The following is a 16,736-nucleotide window of genomic DNA, read 5'->3' on the forward strand; positions in this document are numbered from 1 at the left end:
GGACACTGCTTTTTGCTGGGGCTCAGCAGGGCCCAGTTACAGCTTGACTTGCCACTTTAGAGAATGCAAACTGTCCTGATCTCAAGTGATCCATGGTGAAACCTGTCTCTACTAAAAATACAAAAATTAGCCAAGTGTGGTGGCGGACGCCTGTAATCCCAGCTACTTGGGAGGCTGAGGCACGAGAATCCCTTGAGCTCAGGAGGCAGAAGTTGCAGTGAGCCGAGATCATGCCACTGCAGTCCAGTTTGGGTGATTCAGTGAGACTCTGTATCAAAAAAAAAAAAAAAAAAAAAAAAAAAGGGTTGCAGGCAAGCTGTAAGCCTTGGCAGCTTCCATGTGGTGTTAAGCTTGCGGGCACTCAGAGGGCAAAGAGTGAAGGCTTGGCAGTATCTGTATAGATTTCAGAGGATGTATAAGAAAGCCTGGGTGCCCAGGCAGAAGCCTGATGCAGGGGTGGAGTCCTCACAGAGAACCTCTACTGGAGCAGTGCAGAGGGGAAATAGGGGGTTGGAGGCCCCACACACAGTTCCCACTGGGGCACTGTCTAGTGGAGCTGTGGGAAGTGCGTCACCATCCTCCAGACCCCAGAAGGATAGATTCACCTTGCACCCTCTACCTAGAAAGCTGCAGGCATTCAGGACAGGTGCTCACGCCTGTAATCCCAACACTTTGGGAGGCTAAGGTGGGCAGATCACCGGAGGCCAGGAGTTTGAGACCAGCCTGGCCAAAATGGTGAAACCCCGTCTCTACTAAAGTACAAAAATTAACTGGGTGTAGTGGCGCTCACCTGTAATCCCAGCTACTCAGGAGGCTGAGGCAGGAGAACTGCTTGAACCCAGGAGGTGGAGGGTACAGTGGGCCAAGATCCTACCACTGCACTCCAGCCTGAGCGTAAGAACAAGACTCTGTCTCTCAAAAAAAAAAAAAAAAGAAAAAGGAAGCTGCAGGCATTCAACTCCACCCCGTGAGAGCAACCTTGGTGGCTGAACCCTGCAAAGCCATGGGGTAGAGCTCCCTAAGGCCTTGGAAGCCTACCCCTTGTACCTCCTTGTGGGACATCAAGGGGCTCTAAGAGTTAATGACTCCCCTACTGGGTTTTGAACTTGCATGGGACCTGTAGCCCCTTTCTTTTGGAACAAAAATGTTTAATGCCTATACTCCCATTGTATCTTGGAAGTAAATAACTTGTTTTTGTTTACAGGCTCATAGGTGGCAGGGATGTGCCTTGTCTCAGATGAGACTTGGGACTTTGGACTTTTGAATTAACACTGGAATGAGTCAAGACTTTTGAGACTTTTCGGAAGGCATGATTGTATTCTGCAATGTTAGAAGGATATGAGATTTGGGAGGAACCAAGGGCAGAATGCCCGCATCTCATATTGAATTGTAATCCCCCATGCTAGAGGTGGGGCCTGGTGGGAAGTGTTTGGGTCATGGGGGAGGATCCCTCATGGCTTTGTACTGTCTTTGTGATAGTGAGTTCCCATGACATCTGGTCATTTAAAAGTGTGTGACACCTCCCCTCCCACACACATTCTCTCTTGCTCCTGCTCCCACTTAACATTCCACCATGAGTAAAAGCTTTGTAAGTCCTCTGCAGAAGCAGATGCCAGCACTATGCTTCCTATACAGCCTCCAGAACTGTGAGCCAATGACATCTCTTTTCTTATAAATTACCCAGTCTCAGATATTTCTTTATAGCAAGGCAAGGATGACCTAATACACAGCTATAGCTGTTTGCATCTAAAAAGACAGCAAGCAGCATCAGATAGTCCATAGTACATGTAGGCAGAATAGTTCTATGACCAGAATTTAATCTTCCTGTTCTGAGAAATGGTAGGTTATTGAGGCTTAGAATAGGTATTGCCAGGGCAAGGGGTGTTTGAGCCAAAACTCATGTAACTGTGTTGCCATCAGAACTGTTTATGTTTAGATAATTAATATTTACTTCTTCTTTCCTCTCCAAGATTTGGTATAAGGGGAAAGAAGTTACATTTTTCATCTTCTTATGCTCATAAAGCATCTTCCATTGCCAAATCCTCCAGCTTTTGTTCTATGGAAAGAGACGAGGAAGACTCTATAATCTTCTCAGAAGGAATAATTGAGGAATACCTAGCATTCGATCACACAGATATGTGAGTATTGTGTCTTTTAAGCTTTTTACTCCCCTCTTATTTTGTGTATTAATACCTATTTTTTCTAAATGATGCTACCAATGTATACAATTAAATATATGCCAGTTTCTGTTATTTATTTTCTCAGGTATCCAGAATTTATATTCTTATTGCTTCCATATACTAGACTTCCTTGTGTATTTTATACCTTCACACATCATTTACCTGTTCCTGAGATTAGAGATTTTAAAATAAGTTTATTTTTTCCCCACATAGTTTGATTTTACCCTTTTGCAAATTACCACCAGTGGGACCTTTTAAAACCTTTTAAAAAAGCAGTTGAAGAGATATGAACTTTGTTTACATAAATCCTGTTTGAAAAAGGTATATACAGGCCAGGCGCGGTGGCTCACACCTGTAATCCCAGCACATTGGGAGGCCGAGGTGGGCAGGTCACTTCAGGTCAGGAGTTGGAGACCAGTCCGACCAACCTGGTGAAACCCCGTCTCTACTAAAAATACAAAAATTAGCTGGGTGTGGTGGTGCATGCCTCTAATGTCAGCTACTTGGGAGGCTGAGGCCAGAGAATCGCTTGAACCTGGGAGGCAGAGGTTGCAGTGAGCTGAGATCACGCCACTGCACTCCAGCCTACGCAACAGAGCAAGACTCCATCTCCAAAAAACAAAAAAGAAAAGAAAAAGTTACAAACAGTTTGTTTAAAACCTTATGGTTGGCACAGATTTTATAATTAATGTCTATTTATATCTATTCTTACTGTATTCTAATAGTTGTCCTATCACATAGATATGATTTATCTTCTTTACAGGATAGGTGAGAATCAGAGTAGTTAATGATCTGTCTAAAGTAAAGCTAAAACCAGGATCTTATTCATCTGATTCTCAATCCAGTCTTCGCTTCACTATTCCTTGCTACCTTTCTGAAACATTAACCTGTTAAACTACTCCTGTAAGCCTTTAAAAGTCCCAGATTTGATAGTCACAGCAGCATATTTGAAAATAAGTGAGAATTTCTCTTTAGGATGTGCGGCTGTGGTTAGGTCTAGTAGTTAGTATTGCGTCACATGATTCTGGATGCATTTTTTTTTCCCCATTGTATTTTTTCCCATTGTATTTCCTGCTGAGCCATGTTCATTCACGTATCACTCATGTGCACACAGCCCTAGGGCCAGCTAAATACAAGCCAGGCTTCTATACGTAATACCACTGAGCTAGAATTGGAAGCAGGTTCTTTTGTTTTTTTCCAAAGACTGCCCCCTTCCCTTTCACTTCTCCTGTATCAAATTACTTCTATTTTCTATTTATTACTTCTAGTTGGCCTGTTTCACATTACTTCTATTTTCCATTTTTCCTCAAATCAAAATGAATTTTCAGGTAATACACGGATGATTTTAGAAAGGCAGCCTTCCCTTTAGAAATACCTCTAAGATGTTTTATAAAGTGACAGAGTAGTTCAACGTTTAGAATGTTCCTAATTGAAAAGATTGAGGGTTGAAAAATAAACCAAAACACTTATGGGAAATTAGAGTATACAGTAATTTCAGCAAATGATTTTAGTACAAATGGAAAAACCATCTGGAAAAAAATATAAGGTTCCTAATTTATTCTTTCCATAAAAATAAACTTCACACATTAAAAAAATTAAATGTGGCAAATGAAATCATATACATTTAGAAGAAAATATAACATGGAAGACTGTTTTTAAAAAATATAATTTGGGAATGAAGGCCTTTTTAACCATAACACAAAACCTACAAGTCACATAAGAAATTCTTAAATAACTACACAATATGAAAGTTCTGCCTAGACAAAAACCTCATTTCTATGATACAATGCTGCTGTGAAAAACAAATTTAAAAAAATAGAAAAAAACTAATTTCTGCAGTAGGAATTGAAAAAATAAACTCAAAGTCAAAAAACAAATGACACACTAGGCAAAAATGTTTGTTGTTCATTCACGGATAAAGAGTTAATTTCTTTAATATGTACGTCAATAAGGAAAAGACTAAGGACAAAACAAGCAAATAATATCAATATAAAAATAAAATGGATTTTAAACATAAATGAAATTCAACTTTGAAATTAGAGATATAAATTAAAACTATAATTAGGTACTTTTATCTTTTAGATTGGCAGAGAACAAAAGATAAAGAAGTTTCATCATTCCTTGAGTAGGTAAACAGGTATATTCTTTCACCATTGGGCCATCTGACTCTTTAGAGGAAATTTGGCAGTATCTTTTAAATTGAAATGCACATACCCTTTAACCCAATAAGTTTATTTATAGGAATTTATCCTACAGACATAATCACTTGTGAAGCCAAAGAACTGTGCATAAGGATATTAATTACAGCATTGACTATAAGAGCAAAAGATTGGTTGGTTGATCAATAAGAGGCAAGTTAAGATACAGTACATACAATGGAATATTCCGCAGCTGTTTTTTAAGAGGCAGATTAATATGTTTCGTTTTGTTTTGTGTTTTTGAGACAGAATCTCACTCTGTCACCCAGGCTGGAGTGTAGTGGCGCGATCTCACTCACTGTAAACTCCACCTCCTTGGTTCAAGCAATTCTCCTGCCCCAGCCTCCTGAGTAGCTGGGATTACAGGCGCCCGCCACCTCGCCCGGTTAATTTGTGTATTTTTAGTAGAGACGGAGTTTTGCCATGTTGGCCAGCCTTGTCTCAACTCCTGACTTCAAGTGACCCACCTGTCTTGGCCTCCCAAAGTGCTAGGATTACAGGCGTGAACCACCGAGCCCAGCCTGGATTGGTATGTATTGATAGGGATCAAGGACCAAGACACATTGTTAAATAGAGAACAAGGGGCAGTAGAGTGTATAATGTAACTTTCTCTGGAACAATGTATAATATTTGCTTCTGGGGATGGGGACTGGGGGACAGAAATGTAGGAGACATCTTTTTCACTATATATCCTTCTGTACAATTTGAATTTTTCTCATCACATGGATGTTATCTCCTCTAAAAAGAAATATAAATTTAAACACAATTAATACTGCTCACCATACTCCCCCACCTAATGCCAGGCCAACTCTTCTTAGGGAAGGCAGAGATGAGAGTCTGTAGCTACGCTGCATAAGCCTTGTTGCACCCTTCTTTCCTGCCTACGTTTTCCTAATACTTGAGATCTCTGTTTCCCTAGGGGTAACTTTCACTGTAGAGACCTGGAGTTATTTATTCCTCTTCTAAGCCAGCTTCAGAATGTGTTTTGTCTTAGTTTATGTAATACATCTAACTTAGGTGAGCACAACTACCAGCTAGATTTTTTCCCCCAGAACTCCAGGGCTATTGGTATTCCTGTCTGGAGAAGCAAAGATAACTTGGCTAACTGAGACTTTCTGGGCTACAGACACAACTGTCCCCAGAAGAGCCTCAAGAGAAGCTCCTGTGCTGTTTTGCTCCCCTCCTTTTCCTTTCTAACCAATTACCAAATGTTTATTTGGCTTAGTAAAAGTATACTAATTTTAATCATTTAGGTGGAATGTTTCTCTAATGAATCATCGCCTCAAGTATAATAATTACACAGCATCATGACACTGCCATGCACATCATTAAATATCACATTAATATTAATCTAAGGGCCAGGTGCAGTGGCTTATGCCTGTAATCCCAGCACTTTGGGAGGCCGAGGCAGGTGGATTGAGGTCAGGAGTTTGAGACCAGCCTAGCCAACATGGCGAAACCCCATCTCTACTAAAAGTACAAAAATTAGCTGGGCATGGTGGCAGGCTCCTGTAATCCCAGCTACTTGGGAGGCTGAGGCAGGAGAATTACTTGCACCCAGAAGATGGAGGTCACAGTGAGCCATGATCGCGCCACTGCACTCCAGCCTGGGCGACAGAGTGAGACTCCATCTCAAAAACAAACAAACAAACAAAAATTAATCTAAGTTTTCTCCTGTTACAACAAAAATTATTTCCGGGTGCTTAATCATCATAACTGCGCAATTAACAATGCTCATTCATTTAAAGCTAAAAAACACAAAATCAGTAGTTGGACCTTTAGAATGTTCCTAATTGAAAAGATTGAGGGTTGAAAAATAAACCAAAACACATATGGGAAATTAGTGTATACAATAATGTTGCGGGAAGTCAGGGACCCCAGAGGGACCGGTTGAAGCCGTGGCAGAAGAACATAAATTGTGAAGATTTCATGGACATTTATTAGTTCCCCAAATTAATACTTTTATAATTTCTTATGCCTGTCTTTACTGCAGTCTTTGAATATAAATTGTGAAGATTTCATGGACACTTATCACTTCCCCAATCAATACCCTTGTGATTTCCTATGCCTGTCTTTACTTCAATCTCTTAATCCCGTCATCATCTTCGTAAGCTGAGGACGATGAATGTCGCCTCAGGACCCTGTGATGATTTGTGCAGTGTCAGCTGCACAAATTGTTTATAGAGCATGTGTGTTTGAACAGTATGAAATCTGGGCATCTTGAAAAAAAAAAAACAGGATAACAGCAATGTTCAGGGAACACCAGAGATAAGACTTCTGGCCACCGGACCAACAGAGCCATATTTCTCCTCTTTCAAAAGCAAATGGGAGAAATATCACTGAATTCTTTTTCTCAGCAAGGAACATCCCTGAGAAAGAGAATGCGCCCTGAGGGTAGGTTTATAGGCTCTTCTAGAGACACTTGTGTCTGTAGCCCAGAAAGTCTCAGTTAGCCAAGTTAACTCTGCTTCTCCAGACAGGAATACCAATAGCCCTGGAGTTCTGGGGGAAAAAATCTGGCTGGTAGTTGTGCTCACCTAAGATAGATGTATTATATAAACTAAGACAAAACAAATTCTGAAGCTGGCTTAGAAGAGACGCCTTAAGGCGTGCTGTCTTTTATGGTCCAAGCCGAAGGGATGAAATAAGCCCTGGTCTCCTGTAGCGCTCCCAGGCTTATTAGGACGAGAAAAATTCCCGCCTAATAAATTTTGGTCAGACAGGTTGTCTGCTCTCAAACCCTGTTTCCTGATGAGATGTTATCAATGACAATGCGTGCCCGAAGCTTCATTAGCAATTTTAATTTCGCCCCATACTGTGGTCCTGTGATCTCGCCCTGCCTCCACTTGCTTTGTGGTATTTTATTACCTTGTGAAGTATGTGATCTCTGTGACTCACACCCTATTCCTGCACTCCCTCCTCTTTTGAAAACTGCTAATAAAAACTTGCTGGTTTTACGGTTCGGAGAGCATCACGGATCCTGCAGACATGTGATGTCTCCCCGGGACACCCAGCTTTAAATTTCTCTCTCTTGTGCTCTTTCCCTCTATTTCTCAAACCAGCTGAGACACCTAGGAAATAGAACCCACGTAACTATCGGGAGCGGGTTCTCCCAATGCAATAATGATTCTCAGCCTTCTTTTTCTTGTTCTAGTTTTTGGCAGAATAGTGGGATAGAGTGGGGATAAAAAGGGAAATGCAATCTCTTATGTTGAGAACTGCCTTAGTTCCCAAGACAGCTTCATACATGTGCTCCACATGCTGGGCAGGCAGCAGGGCAGGCAGGGTGGGAGCACCAGTCGTTCCTAAGAAGCACAAAGGACAGTGGTGAACACTCAGTGAAGAATCATCATGAAGTTTTTCCCTCTTGCTTCTGTTACAGGAAAGAGGGATTTCATGGGAAGAAATCAGCAGCAGCTACAGAGAAACCGAAACTAGGGTATCCTCCCATTGCTCCATTTTACTGCATGAAAGAAGATGTCCTTGCTTATGTGTTTGACAATGTATGGAGCAAGGTTGTGAGCTGTATGGAGGAGTTGACACGTAGTCACTGGGAAGGATTTGCCTCTGGTAAGGATCTTTGTGAAAACAATGTAAAGATCAATTGTTTATGATTTCTAAACCCTAACCAGTCTATTAGATGATATGCTTCATAGTGCAAAAGGTGGGTATGGGCCAGGCACAGTGGCTCATGCCTATAATCCCAACACTTTGGGAGGCCAAGGGGAATGATCACTTGAGCCCAGGAGTTTGAGACCAGCCTGGGCAACACAGTGAGATCCCATCTCTCTAAAAAAATTAAAAATTAGCCAGGCATGGTGGCATATACCTGTAGTTCCAGCTATGCAAGAGGCTGAGGTGGGAGCATCACCTGAGCCCAGGATGTCAAGGCTGCAGTGAGCTATGATTGTACCACTGCACTCTAGCCTGGGCATAAGATGAGAGACTCTGTCCTCTCACATACCACAACATGTCTGACACCAGTGGGTGGGGTTTTTCCCCCACAGCCCAAGCAATTCTGACACCACATTCTCCAGTAGACACCAATGGAGTGTCCTGTAATTCAATTCAGTTCTGACACAATCTACCAGGAGATACTGTCAGATCCCACAAATTAAGGGCCCAGTCCCACAAGACTACCCCCAACTTCAGATGCCAGTTGCAGGCTCCAAGTTGTGACCTGAATTTCTGACCTACTGCTATTTAGGGCTCTCTGAACCTAGTCCTTTAGGGTTTTTATGGAGGTTTCATTTTGTAGGCATGATTAAATTGTTGGCTATCGCTGATTAACTCGACCTTCAGCCCCTGTCTTCTCCCTAGAGGACAAGGGTTGGGGCTGAAAAAGTGAAAATGTTCCAACCTTCTAATCACATGGTTGGTTCCCCTGCCAACCATTATCTCCCTACCCAATCCTCAGACTATCCAGGAGTCCCTAACCACCAGTCATATGATTAGCATACAAAAAAACACTTACCACTTTGGGTATTATAAGAGTTTTAGGGCTGGTGTGGTGGCTCACGCCTGTAATCCCAGCACTTTGGGAGGCTGAGACGAGTGGATCATGAGGTCAGGAGATCAAGACCATCCTGACTAACACGGTGAAAACCCATCTCTACTAAAAATACAAAAAAAATTAGCCTGGCATGGTGGCGGGTGCCTGTAGTCCCAGCTACTTGGGAAGCTGAAGCAGGAGAATGGCGTGCACCTTGGAGGTGGAGCTTGCCATGAGCCGAGATTGCGCCACTGCACTCCACCCTGGGTTGACAGAGTGAGACTCCATTTCAAATTAAAAAAAAGGGCAGAGACCAAATGTATGTTTATTATCATCTCATGATATGGTATGATATGACCATATATTTAGTCTCTGCCCCTGATTTCAGATCACAGTAGGTCTGACTTATGTTTGTATTTCCCACAGAAACTAACAGGTATTCAGCAAATATTTGAGAATAAGTAGATAAATAAAAAGGCCTAGTCTATGATGATTAGACAGAGCTTGCAGTTTCTCTTTGAATATAATGATTTGCGAAGAAAAATCATGTGCAAGTAGCATGTTTTTTAAACTGCTTTATTAAAGCATAATAGATATATAATAAACTACACTATTTTTTTCTTTTCATTTTATTTTTATGTATTTGAAGGGTCCAAGTGCAGGTTTCTTATGTGCATGTATTTCTTAGTGATGAAATCTGGGTTTTTAGTGTACCCATCACTCTCAAATCGTGAATATTGTACTCAACAGGTACTTTTTCAACCGTTGCCTCCCTCCCACCTTCCCATCTTTCGGAGTCTCCAGGGTTTCTTATTCCACTCTGTACGTCCATGTGTACCCATTTAGCTCTCACTTATAAGTGAGAACATGTGGTATTTGACTTTCTGTTTCTGAGTTAGTTTGCTAGGATAATGGCCTCCAGTTCCATCTATGTTGCTGCAAAAGACATGATTTCATTATTTTGTATGGTCAAGTAGTAGTCCATTTTATTTATCCAGTCCTCTGTTGATGGACACTTATGCTGATTCCATATCTTTGCTACTGTCAATAATGGAGCGATAAACATATGAGTGTGAATAAATATGTATTTTTTGAGACGGAGTTTCACTTGTCACCCAGGCTGGAGCTCTGTGACATGATCTTGGCCCACTGCAACCTCTGCCTCCTGGGTTCAAGCAATTCTCCTGCCTCAGCCTCCCAAGTAGCTGGGATTACAGGTGCACGCCACCACACCCAACTAATTTTTTGTACTTTTATTAGAGATGGGGTTTTGCCTTGTTGGCCAGGTTGGTCTTGAACTCCTGACCTTAAGTGATCCTCCTGCTTCAGCCTCCCAAAGTGCTGGGATTACAGGCATGAGCTACTGCACCTGGCTGTAAATATTTTTTGATAATTTCTTTCTCTTTGTGTATATACTCAAGAGTGGGATTGCTGGATCAAATGGTAGTTCTATTTTTAGTTCTTTGAGAAATCTCCATGCTTTTTTCCATAAAGGCTGTACTAATTTACTTTCCCACAAACAGTGTATAAGTGTTCCCTTTTCTCCGTGTCCTTGCCAACATCTGTCATTCTTTTTTTTTTTTTTTTTTTTTTGAGGCGGAGTCTTGCTCGGTAGCCCGGGCTGGAGTGCAGTGGCCGGATCTCAGCTCACTGCAAGCTCCGCCTCCCGGGTTTACGCCATTCTCCTGCCTCAGCCTCCCGAGTAGCTGGGACTACAGGCGCCCGCCACCTCGCCCGGCTAGTTTTTTGTATTTTTAGTAGAGACGGGGTTTCACGGTGTTAGCCAGGATGGTCTCGATCTCCTGACCTCGTGATCCGCCCGTCTCGGCCTCCCAAAGTGCTGGGATTACAGGCTTGAGCCACCGTGTCATTCTTCATATGGTCGTTGGATACTGGTATGTCTTCTTTTGAAAATGTCTGTTCACGTCTTGTTTCTCTCTCTCTCTGTTTCTGTCCCCCTCCCCCCCCACCTCTCTGTCACCCAGGCTGGAGTGCAGTGGCACAATCACAGCTCACTGCAGCCTTGACCTTCTGGGCTCAAGTGATCCTCCTACCTCAGCCTCCTGAGTAGCTGGGACCACAGGTATGCACCACCACAACTGGCTAATCTTTTGTATTTTTTTTGTAGAGACAGGGTTTAACCATGTTGCCCAGGCTGGTCTCAAACTCCTGGGCTCAAGCCATCTGCCCATCTTGGCCTCCCAAAGTGCTGGGATTACAGGCGTGAGCCACCATGCCCAGCCTGTTCATGTTCTTTTTCCCCTTTTAAATAGGGTTATTGTTTTCTTATTGAGTTGAAATCCTTGTAGATTCTGGATATTAGTCATTTGTCAGATGCATAGTTTGCAAATATTTTTTGCCATTCTGTAGGTTGTCTGCTTATTTTGTTATTTCTTCTGCTATGCAGAAGCTTTTTAGTTTAATTGAATCATTTGTCTATTTTTGTTTTTGTTGCTTTTGCTTTTAAAGACTTGGTCTTAAATTCTTTGCCTGGACAATGTCCAGAAGACTTTTTCCTAGGTTTTTTTCTAGGATTGTTATAGTTTCAGGTCTTGGGTTTAAGTCTTTAATCCATCTTGAGTTAATTTTTGTATATGCTGAGAGGTATGGGTCCAGTTTCATTTTTCTGCATATGGCTAACCAGTTTTCCCAGCACCACTTATTTAATAGAATCCTTTCCCCAGTGTAGATTTTTGTTGACTTTGTCAAAGATCAGTTGATTGTAGGTATATGGCTTTATTTCTTCGTTTTCTATTCTGTTCCATCAGTCTGTGTGTCTATTTTTATACCAGTACCATGCTGTTTTGATTACTATACTCTTGTATAATTTGAAGTGAGGTAATGTGATTCCTCCAGCTTTGTTCTTTTTACTTATGATTATTTTAGCTATTTGGGCTCTTTTTTGGTTCCATATGAATTTTAGGATTTTTTTTTCTAATTCTGTGAAAAATGGCATTGGTAATTTGATAGGGATTGTGTGGAATCTGTAGACTGCTTGATCTGTACAGTCATTTTAACAATATGGATTTTTTCAATGAGCATGGGACGTTTTTCCATTTGTTTGTATCATCTATGAATTCTTTAGTCAGTGTTTTGTAGTTCTCCTTATAGAGATCTTTCACCTCCATGCTTAAATGTAATCCTGGATAGTTTACTTTCTTATAGGTATTATAAATTGAGTTGCCTTCTTGATTTGGTCCTTGGCTAGATCATTATTGGTGTATTGAAACCCTACTGACTTTTGGATCTTCATTTTGTATCCTGAAACTACTAAATTTATTTATCAAATATAAGTTTTTCGGTAGAGTCTTTCAGGTTTTCCAGATATAAGATCATACCATCAGCAAACAGGGCAATTTGACTTCCTCTTTTCCAGTTTGGATGCCTTTTGTTATTTTCTCTTGCCTGATTGCTCTGACAAGGACTTGTTGAATAAGAGTGGTGCAAGTGGGCATCCTTGTCTTGCTCTAGCTTTAGGGAATGCTTTCAGTTTTTCCCTGTTAAGTATAATGCTAGCTATGGGTTTGTTGTATATGGCCTTTATTATGTTGAGGTATGTTTCTTCTATGCCTAGTGTGTTGAGGACCTTTATCATGAAGTAATGTTGAATTTTATCCAGTGCCTTTTGTGCATCTATTGAGATGATCATTTGTTTTTTGTCCTTAATTCTGTTTATATGATGTATCACATTTATTGATTTGCATATGTTGAATCATCCTTTCAACTCTGGGATAAATCCCACTTGGTCATGTTGTAGTGTCTTTTTGATGTGCTGTTGGATACAGTTTGCTAGTATTTTGTTGAGGATTCTTGTCTGTATGTTCATCAGGGATATTGGTCTTTTCTTTTTTCATTGTGTCCTTGTCTGATTTTGGTATCAGCTGTACTGGCCTCATAGGGGCCATGAGCAAGAAGATGTGAGGAGTACAGTCCACTTAAGTCTTGGTCTCACAGCAGCCTATACCAGGGAATCAGGTATTGTCCTAGGTATGCATAGGAGAGCGTGGCTTCCCTGTCCCTCCTCTACCAGGTGGCAGCTACAGCAACATCAACTCAAACTTGGCTCAAGGATAGGGTGCAGCCCAGTATTAAATTCTCAAAATGTACCTTGGGCCTGCCACCAGGGAGGGTAGAGCCCCTCAAACTACATATTTAAAGTGTGTTATAAGTTCTGACCTATGTATATACCCATAAAACCATCACCACAATCAATATAGTGAACATATCCATCACCCCCAAAAGTTTATGCCTTTTGTAATCCCTTCCTCCTGCCCTTGCCTATCTCTGCATCTCCAAAGTGATTATCACAAAAATAGTGATCTGCTTTCTGCCATTGTAGATTAGTTTGCATTTTGTAGAGTTTCATGTGAGTGGAATCACATGTACTCTTTGTCTGGCTTCTTTCACTCAGGATAATGATTTTGAGATTCATCACTGTCATTATGAGTATCAACAGTTTATTCCTTTTTATTGCTGAGTAGTATTCCATTGTATCACAATTTGTTTATCTGTTGATGGCCAATTGTATTCTTTTCAGCTTTGGGCCATTACATGTAAAGGTGTTATAAGCGCTATTGTACAAGAAATTGGGGGCATACATATTTTTTTTACTGGGTAAATTCTTCATAGTAGAATGGCTGGCTTATAGTTAGATATACATTTCACTTGTTAAGAATTGTTTATGTAGGTTTTCTGTGCTGCTTAACAAACTGTCACAAACAGTGGCTTCAAACAACATACCTCATATATTTGTGAGTCTGAAGTCCAGAAACAGCTTAGCTAGTTCTCTGTTTAGGGTTTCACCTGGCTGCGATCAAGGTGTTGGCCAGGGCTGGGCTCTCATGTGGAGACTCAACCAGAGAAGAAGCCACTTACACTTTTGTGCATTCTTAGAAGCATACAGTTCCTTATAGCTGTAGTATTTATGTCAGCTTTATTCTTCAAAGCCAGGAAGAAAGACTGAGAGCTAGTGGACTAACAAGACAAAAGCCTATATAATATAATGTGATCATGGGAATGACATCCCATTACCTTTACCATTATCTATTGGTCTGAAGCAAGTCACAAGTCTTGCCCACACTCAGAGTGAGGAGATTACACGTAGGCATGAACACCAAGAGGTAGGAATCATGCATGGGCCACCTTAGTGTCTGTCTACTACATGCCTCAATGATTCATGTTCTCCCACATACTAAATACATTCACCTCACTCCCAAGGTTTTCAAGAGTCCCATCCCATTGTAGCATCAGCTCAAAGGTCTGGAATCTTATCATCTAAATCAGGTCCTGGTGTGGATGATGTTCCTAGATGTAATCCATTCAGTACAGGTTCTATACACAATTTCTCTCCATTTGTAGATCTGTGAAACTAAAGAGACAAGTTGTCTGACCCCAACACACCCAGCATACAAGAGTGGGACAGGCAAAGGATAACAGTTATAGACAGTACAGTTAAAAGGAGCAGGGAATGGAAGGTTAAAAAAAGGGTTCACAGCAATTCTGAAATCCAGCTGGGTAAATATTGGAAGTTCCATGACTAAGTTTCAAGGGACTAATCCTCTGCAGTTCTTTGCTCCATTCTCAGGGTGCCTGGTTTCACCCTCTGAATCATCTTTCCTTTTTTCATGAATGGTAACGTGTTTATAGCTAAGTGGTTTTATCAGTCTGTTTCTTGCCAGTAGAATTTTGGGGGTCTGACAACTTTATTCCATTTTGTAGTGACTCTGTCCCTTTAGTCCAAATTGGCAGTTTTTCTGTTGAAATAATTTTCTCAAAAACTTTCTGGCTCTTCATGGTATCAGTGGGGTTTACCAAATTAGACAAGAGCCACATCTGTATCTTTTCAGATCATTTCTTCCCTATCTTAGGGTCCTGCTTGAACGGCTGGCTGAGAGACAAAGCCCTTATCTGTGGTTTAAGAGGATCTTCGAGATCAACCCTTGATCTCTTGAAGGGACCCTTTGTGTGGGCAAATACTCTAACCTTTTGATCTTTCTGAGATGTTAGTAAAAGGCTGTCTACTCGCACCTTTTTTTCTCTAGATCACTCTGGCCAGTATTAGCATCTTTTACCCTCTAGAGAGACCGAGAATTTTCAAAATCATCAAGTCCTGGTTACTTTTTGTTGATCAGCTTTCCCCTCAATTTTTCTCTCTCATCTTACATTTTATTATAAGCAGCAAGAAAAAACTTGGGCGTCACCTTCAACACATGGATTGGATCATCACTTAGAAGTTATGCTTTCTACAAGACCACAGGAGACCATTTCACTAAGCTTTTTGCCACTAAATAACAAGTGTCTCCCTCCAGTGACCAATAACATGTTCCAGGTCTAGACTTCTGCTCTCAGTCTGTTCAGAGCAATTTATGCATTTTTTATCATGCTTCTCAAAATTCTATCAACCTCTATCAATAAATAGTCAAAAAGGAAATTAAGAAATGAATTCATTTACAACAGTATCAAGAAGAATAAAAGAAATAAATGTAACCAAGGGAGTACAAGACTTCCACACTGAAAATTATGTAATATTATAGAAAGAAATTAGAGGAGACCTAAAGAAATGGAAAGACATCGCATGTTTTTGGAGTGGAAGGCTTAATATTGTTAAGATGTTATTACTCCCCAAATAGATCTACAGTTTCAGTACAATCCCTATCAAAATTCCAGCTGCCTTTTTTGTAGAAATGGGCAAGCTGATCCTGAAGTTCATATGGAAATGCAAGAGACTTTGAATAGTCAAAACTGTATTTATAAAGAATAAAGTTAGAGGATTCACACTTCCTGATTTAAAAAGTCACGACAAAACTGCAGTAATCAAAACTGGTTGTGTGAAACTGGCATAAGGACAGACAAATAGATCAATGATTCCGAATAGAATCAAACGTTCAGAAATACACCCACACATATGTGGCCAATTAGTTTTCAAGGGTGCCAAGATCATTTAATGGGTGAAGAATAGTCTTTTCAACAGATGATGCTGGAACAACTGTATATTCACATGGAAAAGAATGAAGTTGAATCCTGACTTCATACCATATACAAAAATCAACTCACAATGGATCAAGAACCTAAATTTAAGAGCCAAAATCATAAAACTCTCAGAACAAAGGAGTAACTCTTCATGACCTTGAATTTGACATGACATTGTTAGATACGACACCAAAAGCATGAGCAGCAAAAGAAAAAATGATAATTTGGACTTCATCAAAATGTAAAACTTTGTGCTATAAAAGACATTATCAAGAAAGCAAAAGACAACCTGTAAAATGAGAGAAAATATTTAGAAATCATATAACTGATAAGGATCTAGTTAAAGAACTGCAACTCAATAATAAAAGCAATTTTATTTTAAAATGGGCAACTAATTTGGATAGATGTTTCTCCAAAGAAGATATACCAATGGTCAATAAGCACATGAAAGATGTTGTCTTTGTTCCCTAATGACGTCGTTAGTCATTAGGGAAGTGCAAATAAAAACCACAATGAGATACCACCTCAATGCCACTAGGATGGCTATGTGTATATATATTTTTAATTACATTTTATTTCTTAAAAGAAAAATAACAAGTGTTAGTAAAGATATGGAGAAATTGGAACCCTCATACATTGCAATGGGAATATAAAATGCTGCAGCTATTGTGGAAACAATTTGGCAGCTCCTCAGCATGTTAAACACAAAATTGTCAAAAGACCAAGAAAATTCCACTCCTAGGTATATAAAAAAGAGAACTGAAAACAAATGTCCATACAAAAACTTGAACATGAATGCTTATAGCAGCATTATTCATAATAGCCAAAAAGTGGAAACAACCCAAATGTCCATCAGCTGCTGAATGAACAAAGTTTGGTTTATCCATGTGTCATGGG

At 40.4% G+C, this 16,736-nt stretch overlaps 1 protein-coding gene across 3 annotated transcripts in view; it reads left to right on the forward strand.

Annotated features, from left to right (window-relative positions):
* FAM149B1 (family with sequence similarity 149 member B1) overlaps positions 1-16,736 on the forward strand; it is a 78,405-nt gene that overhangs the window by 39,058 nt on the left and 22,611 nt on the right. For 2 of the 3 annotated variants that reach the window (XM_003903780.2, XM_017962942.3), the window contains exons 6-7: positions 1,971-2,138; positions 7,761-7,948. In XM_003903780.2, the coding sequence (XP_003903829.1) occupies positions 1,971-2,138; positions 7,761-7,948 (356 nt within the window). The remainder of the gene's footprint in view (positions 1-1,970; positions 2,139-7,760; positions 7,949-16,736) is intronic. The other variant, XM_009214704.1, reaches the window with a different exon arrangement.

This window comes from Papio anubis, chromosome 11, assembly GCF_008728515.1.
Source record: "Papio anubis isolate 15944 chromosome 11, Panubis1.0, whole genome shotgun sequence".
Taxonomy (NCBI): Eukaryota; Metazoa; Chordata; class Mammalia; order Primates; family Cercopithecidae; genus Papio; species Papio anubis.